At 35.5% G+C, this 11,704-nt stretch overlaps 1 protein-coding gene across 1 annotated transcript; it reads left to right on the top strand.

The window, feature by feature from the left end:
• Positions 1-3,771: 3,771 nt before the first annotated feature.
• On the top strand, positions 3,772-10,412 carry LOC125059411 (chitin deacetylase 8). The gene is made up of 6 exons (XM_047663823.1): positions 3,772-3,954; positions 5,430-5,739; positions 7,095-7,362; positions 7,784-7,970; positions 8,954-9,094; positions 10,298-10,412. The coding sequence occupies exons 1-6, from the start codon at positions 3,799-3,801 to the stop codon at positions 10,370-10,372; spliced, it is 1,137 nt and encodes a 378-aa protein (XP_047519779.1). The 5' UTR covers positions 3,772-3,798; the 3' UTR covers positions 10,373-10,412.
• The last annotated feature ends 1,292 nt before the right edge of the window (positions 10,413-11,704 follow it).

The following is an 11,704-nucleotide window of genomic DNA, read 5'->3' as shown; positions in this document are numbered from 1 at the left end:
TGTGCGTGGCAGAATTTGCGAAGTACATCAGATTGTACAATCATATTATTTTACCTACACCATAATCTTGCAAATAAAGAATTATTATTATTCTTTCTGCATGTATATTATAAATAATAGATTTTTGGGCAAGATATAGATATATGCCTGATACGCGGTTGTTTTAGGCTGATATGCTTTTCCGTCACAAACAAGTAATAACACATAGAAAGAAAAAACAATTATACACAGCAGGCATTGCAACGCCTCACTCACACTATTAATTGTGTAATCTGCGGCTTGACAAATGACTCCCTGTTCTAAATGAGGCCTTGTAATCTCTTTTGACTATGGTACTCTTCGGGCGTAGTTCCAAGCTCGTGGAAGGCAGCCCATGTCCACCCAAAAAAGACGATTGTTCGGACCAGCTACGGACTATTCGCAATCGCTATCATAATCGGGCCTAAGCTCAAAGTAAGGGAGAATCATTGGCCGCTACCTTGAATATAGCCAAAGCTATTAGGCATTTTCCTTTGCAAACTAGGGAACTGAATCGACTCCCGGTGGAGGTCTTCCCTGGCACGACCTGCAGTTTTTTAAAAGGAGAGCACACTCCTACCTGAAAGGCCGGCAACAGATCCACTAAAATGTGTGTCCATGTGTTGCGATGAATGCCCTTATGTCTGCAGGCTGGTTTGCTCTTCAAAAATAATTATTATTTAATTTTACACGTATAAATATACACGTACACACGATTATAATTATTATAATCGTGTGTACGTGTTCTTCATAATCAACTTCCTAGAACTTACAGCTTGCCTTATAATTATTTCAAAGAGGTGATTTGATTTTTGAGCCACAATGCCGAGGAAAAAAATATATTTATAAATTTGTTATTCAGTAAATTTATTGTGATGTGACATTTTTGGCTTGGTGATGGTATTTCATAAATCAATTGGCCCTTTTCTATTATAGCTGTATTAGGAATGCAAAACCAGGCACATATCTAGTATTAATGCTGATTGTAATGAACATCTATTGACAACATCCGTTTGGGTTTTTCGTTTCTTTAAGATAAGATAATGGTTTAATATGTTATTTAAATAATTACTTGGGTTTTTGAAGTGAAACTTCTTTAGGCGCATGAGGGTAAAATTTTTACGAATGAAACGTCACGAAGATGTGCAACGTTTTTGTCGAAGAAAAGGGAGAGAGCGATTGAGACCGATTGAGAGAGAGTGAGAAGGGTGCATTACCTTTTAGAAATCCTAATTTCGTAAAGAGAATTTATGAAATAAGTATTTTATGCAAAATTATTTTTTGAAACCTCTAATGACGTATTGTAAATTAAAATCCTGTTTTATTATCAAAGAAATAAATTAAAAAAATTAAATTTTAATGTCAATGAAATTCATTAAATTCTTCCTTTTTCCCTACCTCTAAGTATCGGAAAGCTAAAGTTTTAGATTTGTATAAATATGAACAAGACTAAAAATTAGTTTGCCAAAGAAGTTTCACTTCTGACATAATATTTTGTACGCACGCACTTTTTTTACAGAGCGAGTTGAAAAATCCTTTTTTTTTGTAATCTTTAAATAATAATAAACCTTTGGTTATTTTGAAGAGACCTTTTTAATACTTGTCAACGGTATTGTCCATCAAAATCCTTAAAGTAAAATGTACATTTAATTCTTCATTACGTCCATTAGAGCCGTGAAAAGTTCGCAACTCTAATACTAACCACCCGTGGGCACACTCTACCTAGTTGGAAACTGTTGATGAACTGTTTTAACAAAATGGTTTTTATTAAAAGTTTGTAATAAATCATTTACTGCACAAACAAATTTTTTTAAATGTTTAATTTACGTGAGATTGAGCTTTTATTCGAATAATGAATTTCAATTACGATTTATAAGGGCTTTTAAGTAATGTTTCTTTTTTAAGATAAACTATACTAGATTTTTTTATATTATTTAAGTATAATACCAACTATTGTTTTTATTACAGCTAACAAAATCTATGAAACTAATAATTATAATTATTTATAACTTGTTTTATGATTATTTAATCATTATAATGATTCCAAAAAATTTGACATTGCAATTCCTTCCATGACCGCGACTTGACCGAAACGGTTAGTTATCTATATAATGTAATAAATTCGAGTTAAGATACGTTCAGCCTTGCGATTCTGTAACTCACTTTTCGAACTCACACAGCGGTTTTTGCAGCGGCGGTCGCGCTCAAATCAGTCGCGAAGCAGTCATTTTACGATTTGGCATTCTGATAAACAATAAACTACAAGCTCCCTTCTTATCGCAAGGCAGAGTTTTATTAAAACAAAAACTATCCTATCTTTAATAACTATATTATGTTTAATAATGACTTTGCAATAGGATAATTGGAGATTTCCGGGAATAATTTCGTGTTTCAAAAATTAAATACAAATAATTATATTTAAACACATTTTCATCCAGTTAAATGTCTTAATTACTTTACGTGTGCATTTGTTATAAGCGACATCTAGTAGTAAAATAAAAAAACACGTCACAAACACAGTGTAACGCAGTTTTTATTTGTCACCTAGATGTCGCTACTTATTGCATTAGTTCTGTAATTGTTACTCAAATACAAACTAATTATACTTATCCATTCATATAGCCTAATTTTTACCTACCTATAAAGTGCGGATGCAATGTATAATACGAAATAATTACGTATAAGATTAAAGGATTATAAACCACTCAATTATATAAAATATAATCAGACGTTTATTTATAATTATATTGATAAGTACTTCTTCCGAATTTTTATCTGGCGATAGCGATACAAAATCCAACACGATAGTCTTAATTGATTTCAAAATGGTACTTAATTTCATGTGATATATTAGAATTACCTTACACGAAAGAACGCGAATTGTTTTTACTTCATTACGAAACCCGATGCTAGAAAAAATTTAGAAATTGCCAATACAATACAACAACTGATTTAATGAATAAATTGTGTCCTAGATTTGATATTATATACATTTTGGTATATTGATAAGCAGAAATCCCCCCACAGTGTATTTTGACAAGTAAACAATTTTTAAAAACAAGTTGAAATTTAGAAGTATCCACGCATAATAATAATAATAGCCAGTTTCATTTTCAAATAAAAAGAATATAGAGCTTAGATTTTTTAAATGGTACTTATTTCTTTTTTTTTCTTGTTATCCTATATCTCAGCTACCTACAGTAGGTACCTTCCAGCTTTTTCCAACTGACTCTCTATGGCTTTCTTTCTCCATTCGCTTCTTGCTACCGCTTCTATTTCTTCTATCCACCTTTTTTGGTTTGTCTTTAAAGTCCTTTTATCTAACTATATGCCACACCCATTGCCACTTTAGGCATCTATCACTTACTTTTCGTCTTATTTTTTCGCTTTTTATTCTTCTTATTTTTAGTATTCTTCTCTCCATTGCTTTTTAGTTTTAAATTTTTGTGTTGTATAATATTATTATTGATACAAGTGTCTTAGACAATTTTTTATTGGTCAGTAACTGTCAGCTATTTAAAATGTTTAGTATAGATCTAAGTAAGTTGAGTAAGTTATAGGTAAGTGTGTAATTTAAAAGCTTAAAGGAATTCAAGTGTGTATGGTATGTATGATTGGTATATAGAATATCTGGCTTATATACCATAATTGGTTACCGACTGACAAAAGATAATTACTAATATCTTGTAAATTTAATTGATAATAAATTTTGATCAAGGAAAAGGTAGATAAGGCTCAATAAATATGAAAATCCACGATTAATCAAAAGTTTTATACAAAATGAGGTTGTTGGTGATATTTGCGTGCGTGATCGCAGCTCTTGCGCAAGAGTTACCTTTGGCGGAAGAGTGTGACGCCGCGAAATGTAAGCTACCAGACTGTAGGTGCTCTGGCACCGATATTCCTGGAGGTTTCGAGCCACATAGGATCCCTCAGGTACAATTATCATGATCTTTTACCTTAAGACGTATTTCTTTAATTGATTATCATAAAAAGAAGGGTTTAAGCTTTGGGCTTAGTAAACTTGACTGTAGATCATCAGGTCTCAGAAGAGCACATAAAGAGACAGGCCTGCGCCGAACATTGTCAGACCTTCATCCAATCCCTGCTATGAGAGTTAAAGAACAGTGAGTGCATTTGTGTGCATACAAACTTTAATCTGCAAAGGAATCTTCTTCGTAAATGAGCTAATGGATACAACTGAAGCCGTGTTGAATCAAATCAAAATCATTTATTCATTTAGGTAACACAATGGACGTCCAAAGGAAATACATATTAAAAGCGTCTAATTTTATATTTACTGCCAGTTCTCAAATCAAGGGCGTAGAACGGAAGAGAGAACTGGCAATATCCACCACTCTTTTTTATCGCCAAGATTTTTTTTTACACAATGTTTGTAAGAAGCTGCAACCATTACATCATGTTCCACTTGACATCTTAAGTAATTAATAATAATAACATAAATTAAAAACAAAGATTTGTCCTCTGACACCAGGAGGCATGGTGAAATAGGCACTTACATTCTCGTGGGAACAAGTAACAACACACAAAACGATAAGTAGTCAGAGAGTGAGAAATGTCTTTAATGACTTTCCACGTTTCACACCCAATATTTTTTCACATCCAGTTTAGGTATGAAAGGTCTAGAGTGACTTGCTCAGTCATGCTTGCTGAGCCCATTTTACAAGTGACCGCTATGTTGTGTAATTCAGCATCTATCAATAGGTACAAGAGTCTTTTCTCCAGCTTTGATTTTCTTCCCTTAGGAGTAGAGGCACTTGGGCCGTGGTGTTCAAGTGCATAAGCTCTAATTAAAGATTTAAGTTGGCGCCTGGAAGATAGTACCGGTGAACCAAACCCTTGCGTCGCTCGACGAATATATCACAATACAGCGACTAGAAGCTAGCATAAAATTTATTTTAGCTTCCTATTTATCCATTTTTTACACGCTTTATATTAGCTTCACCTGTATGTATGTATGTAACCGACTCCTTCGGACTCGATTTTGACCCACTTTTAACGGACAGATTTAATTCAAACTTTGCGCACCTGTCGAAGATCGATGACAATGCAATAATCCGAAAAAAAATTAAAAAAATTAAAAAAAATTAACTAAAAAATAAATAATAGTTTAAAAAAACTAGAACACACGCTTTTAAAGCACATCAAACTAATGTGTGTAACTCTGTGCCATCGAGCAACCATTTTCACAATAATACCAGTATTTTTTGTGCATTACCATTTTCAGCCTAAATTAGGAATTATTTTTCACTTTTTAGTTTGATGTGCTTTAAAAGCGTGTGTTCTAATTTTTTTAAACTATTATTTATTTTTTATAATTCTTATGCAGGGATTGTAAATAATTTAAAGAGCATCCATATAAATATTTCAATGATGTTTGTTAATTCCAGTTCGTACTGCTCACATTCGACGATGCCGTGACCGTTGGTAATATTGAAACATACCGTTCTCTTCTTGTGGGACGTAGAAACTTCAACAAGTGCCAGATTGGTACCACTTTCTTCGTTAGCCACGAGTATACTGACTACCGTTTATTAAATGAGCTGTACTCAAATGGATTTGAAATTGCATTGCACTCCATATCTCATCAAAGTCAGGATTACTTCAGAAATGCTGATAAAGAACTACTCAGAAAAGAATTTGCAGACCAGAAGACTATTATTACTAACTTCGGTGCTATTCCCGCAGATTCGATTCAAGGTATTATTAACATAAACATTAATTATTTTACTATTATCAGTAGACATTTCTTAACCTACACAGTAAAGCTATTATAATAGTTTTTCACTAAGCTTATTTACTTGACACCACGAGGCTAGTGAGAGGATTGAAAAGGACAAAACGATTATTAGTGTTAGTGTAAGTTAGTCTTAAGTACTAAAAAGCGGTAAGTGAAAAATAGAACACCCTAATAGTGACTGTAAGTAGTGTTATTGGACACTTTATGTTAATTTTCTTATTAGCAAATTAGGTTAGACATTACTTATTAGTTAGATCCATGATGTCTCATGTCTCAGTGAAGACACATGTATAAAAAAAGTTTGTATACCAGATACATTGTCGCTTAACGTCAGAATGACATTATGAGAAAGTAGAAGAAGGTCGTAGGTACGAAATCCGGCTGTGCACCAAGGCCTCTTTTAATCAGGAAACAGTTATAGAAAACTGAGAACAAGACCGAACTTACCATCGCTCGATCTTAGAATTTTTTACTTTATGAATTTTGATCAGTGATTAGTGCAGGTGATTTGTGATTTGGAGAAAACAAGTGTGGACAGCGACTGATTAGTGCAGGTGATTAGTGATTTGGAGAAAACAAGTGTGGACAGCGACTGATTAGTGCAGGTGATTAGTGATTTGGAGAAAACAAGTGTGGACAGCGACTGATTAGTGCAGGTGATTAGTGATTTGGAGAAAACAAGTGTGGACAGCGACTGATTAGTGCAGGTGATTAGTTAGCTGCGTAGTAAAGTGATTTGAAGCGTTTTCAAATTTTTTTCGAGGGAACTACGAGTAGTAACGTCGCGTGCGCTCTCCCTTCCCCCTCACTCGCAGCGTGCCTGCCAAACTATATGACAACTGAATTTACTTAACAGAGCCACTAATTACTAAACAAGAATTGTAGACTACTTGCACTACACACCTGCATTAATCAATGTCAATTACTAATCACTTGCACTAGCACTAAACAAAGTGAATACAGGCCTTAACGCATGTCATTGTTATTGTCTCAAACCCGTATTAGTTAAAGGCCGATTTACATTATCATTAGTGTTTAGGAGAGTGCTTTAGGATAGTACTTTAGTTGAAACATGTAAACGCTACTTGCTTTAGTAAACGCTACGCTAAAGAACTTGCCTTTCAAGTTGTACTAAAGCACTCTCCTAAACACTAAGATAATGTAAATCGGCCTTAAGAAATATTAAAAAGGTGTAAAATAAGCATAAATTACAGTAACTTGCACCAAACTCATATTATCTCTTAAAAAATAGATAGTATCTAAAAACATGATGGTTGAGTTCAGTTGAATGTGAATCATTCAATTTTTATTTCAGGTATTCGCATGCCATTTTTACAAATGGCCGGCAATGTATCCTTTGAAGTTATGAAAGAGGCTGGTCTCAGATACGACCTTTCCATGCCTACTACCCAGTTTGACTACCCTGGTATGTGGCCGTACACGTTAGACTATGCCTCGACCCAGGATTGCATCAGCGGTCCGTGCCCAACTGCCTCCCTCCCTGGACTCTGGGCAATTCCTATGGTGGCATGGACAGATCTAGCCCAATTCAAATGTGCGATGGTTGACGCCTGTTTCTCTTCGTAAGTAAATCTAAACTATGCACCACGTGATTTCAGTCGTACATCTATATATATAAAAGAAAGTCGTCTTAGTTACACCACTTATAACTCAAGAACGGCAGAACAGATTTGGCTGAAAATTGGTAGGGAGGTAGCTTAGAGCCAGGAGACGGACATTTTTTTTTTTTGATGATGTTACGACCGCCGCCCATGGACACACACTGCCAGAAGGCTCACAAGTACATTGACGGCCTTTTAGAAGTTGGTACGATTTTATCTTAATTTCTCCTCCGCACATCACTGCAAATTCTCAGATCACTGCAAAGAAAGCTAAACATAAAACTGTTACCAAAAAAGGTTCACAATAACTTGAACTCGCGGTTTTTCTTACAATTTCTTAGAATTAAGCTTAAAATGTGTACCAAATAATTCAATATTTCAGACCAGCAGACGATGATACAGAAGGTTGGTTCCGCTTCATCGTACAGAACTTCGAAAGACATTACCTTGGAAACCGTGCCCCATTCGGCTTCTACGTCCACGAGGGTCCAGTGAGGACCAGGCCTGGTCTCCGTGCGGCATTAGTTAGATTCCTGGACATGCTTAGCACAATAAACGATGTCGCATTGGTAAGGAAATTGTAACTACCAGTAGATTTACACTTTGGATGACTTTTTTATAGAGCAGGGGGCAAACGGGCAGGACCTGTTCTTAAGTGCCCTGCCTCACCGGGACGCCATGGCCACGTCGCCGGCTACGTAGCCATGGCTACCTCTGGCTTCCTTCGGATGTCAAATGGAGTAGCCAATAGCAGCCATTTACTGGCCAGTCAGTTCTCTCGGCTTGTAAAAAATGGACGCGTTGTCAATAAAACGTTTTGTTTTTCTTGAACCGTAATATTATCTGGTTCTTTAAAGATATCTACTATTTCTTCCCAACATTTAATTTTCATATTACGATCAGAATACTCAGATAACGAGGCATCCCATAAACAGGGACGATTCTGAATTTCTACGATATATCTCTCAGTATCGAAACTCATTTTCCGCTGCAATGAGCGCGAATTTGGCGTCTTGCTTGGCGGACCGTTAGCAACCGAGTGAGTGAGACGCAACTTGCTCGCATACATTTTGTTGGCGACGTCGCCAGGCTGCCAAGTAGCCAGTCTCCACCCAAGTGACCCGTCGTCGTGGCTACGCTCTCAAATTGGCGACGTTGCCAAACCGCCAAGTGAGTGAGGTGCCATACATGTGAATACTAATTGTTTGGATACGTAGCCGGCGACGTGGCCATGGCGTGCCGGTGAGGGAGGGCACTAAGTAATACAGCCGCCCATAGACGCCTACACTCTCAGAGAGCTCACAAGAGCCTTTTAGCGGTACGCTCTTTTTTTGAAGGACCTTAAGTCAAATTGGTTCGTAAATTTAATAGTCTCTAATGTGGTATGTCTTTGGTCTTTATCTCTATATATGGACCGGTTAAGACCGGTTAAAAACTCCTGGAGGAAACCGATATGTCATAGATCCAGAATGGCGTAACCAACTTCACTGATATACTGTCAATGAAAAAGACGCAAATAACTGCCACATACTATAAGTAAATTTTCTTTCAGGTAACACCATCCGAGCTCCTTGACTGGGTGCAGAATCCAGTATCGCTTTCGGATTACCTTCAGAAACCCTGCAGAGAGGTGACACTTGGACGAAGATGCAGACCTGTTACCTGCGTTGGTCTTTCATCTAACCACACACAGGTACGTCCATTTAGTCGTCTCTTACTGTCAGTTGTGGAGGTTTCCTAAGGTTAAAACCGTGCAAATAAGTGTTTTTATAATGTAGGTATATTAAATTTGTTCTCGGCCTTTGGGGGGGTTGTGCGGTACCGGGCGAGTGCCTAAAACCGTACATGGAGGACTTGGTCGAATTTCTAAGGCAAAAAGCACGAATTATATAAAAATCTCATACTGACGCTGGCTAATGCACAAACCGTGCCAGAGCCATTAAAAACGTAGGTATAGTGATCAATTTAAAACGTCTTTATACAGAATTAACTTCAAATCAAAACCAATTCAGAAGGGAATATCAACTAACAAAAGCTAAGCAGTAAAGATTTCATTGAAATATAGGTGAGACGGAAAGGGCAACAGCCTGGCCTTCATCAGCATCGCCTTAACTTATTATATATACATTACGTGTATATTACGTTGTTTGTCCGCTATGGACTTCTAAATTACTTAACCGATTTCAATCAAATTCGCACTCCGTGTGCAGTTTGATCTAACTTAAAAGATAGGATAGCTTACAAATATATAATTCTACGGACGTATGTCACTGAACTCCTCTTAAATGGCTGGACCGAATTAAATTTTTTTGTATGCGTTTGGGTGGAGCCCTGGATGGTTTTGATTCACAAATCAGCCCGGCTGATGGCGCTGCAGTCGTTACTTTCATACTTTGTTTAATATCCTAATCGCTTGAAATATCATGCAGGCCAACGTCTGCGGGGTCCGCTAGTACCTAATAAATTAAAATACTACCTTAGAAAAAAACACTGTTAGAATTCGTCGTTTTACTTACTTCCAGGACAAATACACCCCGTGTCCCGTAACTGGTACGATTAAACGGTCGTTCAAAATTGATTCAAAGATCTTGTAAATGTGAATGAAAGTTCTTGTTAAACCTATTCTCTACTATTTCTACCGTCAAGAATGTCTGGAGTCACGTAACATGGGCTCGTCTATTTTATATTCTGCTCACGCTCAGACGGGAAAGAATGTAAAACAATATTCTCCGTTTGATTGTATACAGCATCTCTAGTCGAACACAGCGTCGTCGCGTTGGCATAATACGTCAAATATGACGTAATAATGTCCGTTACACCAATCACATTTAAGCGCAACCTTCTGGCGTCTTTTGTTTACCATCTCAACCTCCTGATTCTATTCTGCTTTTTCCAGGAACTCCTCAACTTGAACAACTGTCTACGCTGCCCGCGTGTTTACCCTTGGCTTGGAAATCCACTCGGTGAATAAATATATATGAAATTATAAAACAATAAATTTCTTAAGTATTTTTACTTGTTTTATTCATCTATTCTACGCATTTTCATATTAACTCAGATCTAAACCAACAATTGTCTTATCAAATAATTCCATTCATGATAAGACACGGTAATTTTGAGATTATAAAAACATCACAATAAAAAAAAATATAATACTTACAGGAAACGAAAAAAGTAATAATAAAATACTTAATATTATTATAATAAGCATTGCCCATACTTTATAACTTCCAATAGCAATGGTGATTCTGATTTGTGGTTTCGTGTCACGTTATCACAAGTTCCCGACATCAGCGGTATAGGCATAGAAATAGAAAAGTTGAAAGTTAAGAGAGCTATCGCTATTGGATGATGATATGCGATAGGCAGTGTTCGGCATAGACAAAGTAATCTATATGTTAACGTAAAATTGTAAACACCGTTAGATTGTAATCTATCTCGCGAGATTATAAACTGTCGAAAGATTGTGAACCTCAACGAACTGCTCTCTCGCGAGATAGATTACAATCTAACGGTTTTTACAATTTTACGGTGACATATATCAGTCATCCACCGTTTAAAAAAAAAGTACACTAAAGTATTCCTTTACCCAGTTTGCCAAACAAATACCATATAAATAGATTATAGAGCCAATATTCTAATGAAGTTCATCGAACAAACTTTTTGACATTTTAATGTCAGAATTATTATTGTAAAAGTACTTATTATAAGTATCTCAACGACTACAAAACACAAAGTGTAAAACAGCATATTAATGTTAAAACTATTGCCATATAACACGTCTAGGTTTTCAATTTTTAATTAAATAATTTATTTATACAAAATTTAAAACCAATGAATTTCCCTATAAACATGTATAATTGTGTACGTAAATACGTTGGTCAGTTTAATTAGATATTCAAAAATCAAAAGTAGGTTTTAATATTGTCCGAATTGAAAGACGAGCGCATTTCCTACCACGCAATATTGGTCAAGTAACATGTCGAAACTAATAAAATGTCATGTTTTCTCAATAATTTGTACCTATTTCAATAATTACTTGAAAAAATAACATTATCAGACAATATTTTAATTACTCACTGTATGTGTAATCTTATCGATGCCACCGGAAATACCTGAAATATTAATTGAAAAACAACATAATATCTTAGTAAGTGAATACTGTCTCATAGTATAGTATATATATATCAATGTCATAGTTTCGATATAATCTAATATATTGTACCTTAAATGTTGATGGAAATTATTAAATAACTTTGTGTCGTATTTTTGTGTGAATATTTAGTTGGTTGCATTGTGTATC

This window comes from Pieris napi, chromosome 19, assembly GCF_905475465.1.
Source record: "Pieris napi chromosome 19, ilPieNapi1.2, whole genome shotgun sequence".
NCBI classification, from domain to species: domain Eukaryota; kingdom Metazoa; phylum Arthropoda; class Insecta; order Lepidoptera; family Pieridae; genus Pieris; species Pieris napi.
This window is presented reverse-complemented; position numbering and strand designations above follow the sequence as displayed.

What these genes read in the sequence shown, in the direction of transcription:
- LOC125059411 (XM_047663823.1), top strand. Translation starts at nt 3,799, where the DNA reads ATGAGGTTGTTGGTGATATTTGCGTGCGTGATCGCAGCTCTTGCGCAA. An exon ending in AGCCACATAGGATCCCTCAG is followed by an intron (nt 3,955 to 5,429) that starts GTACAATTATCA and finishes TGTTAATTCCAG; the next exon opens with TTCGTACTGCTCACATTCGA. An exon ending in GTTGACGCCTGTTTCTCTTC is followed by an intron (nt 7,363 to 7,783) that starts GTAAGTAAATCT and finishes TCAATATTTCAG; the next exon opens with ACCAGCAGACGATGATACAG.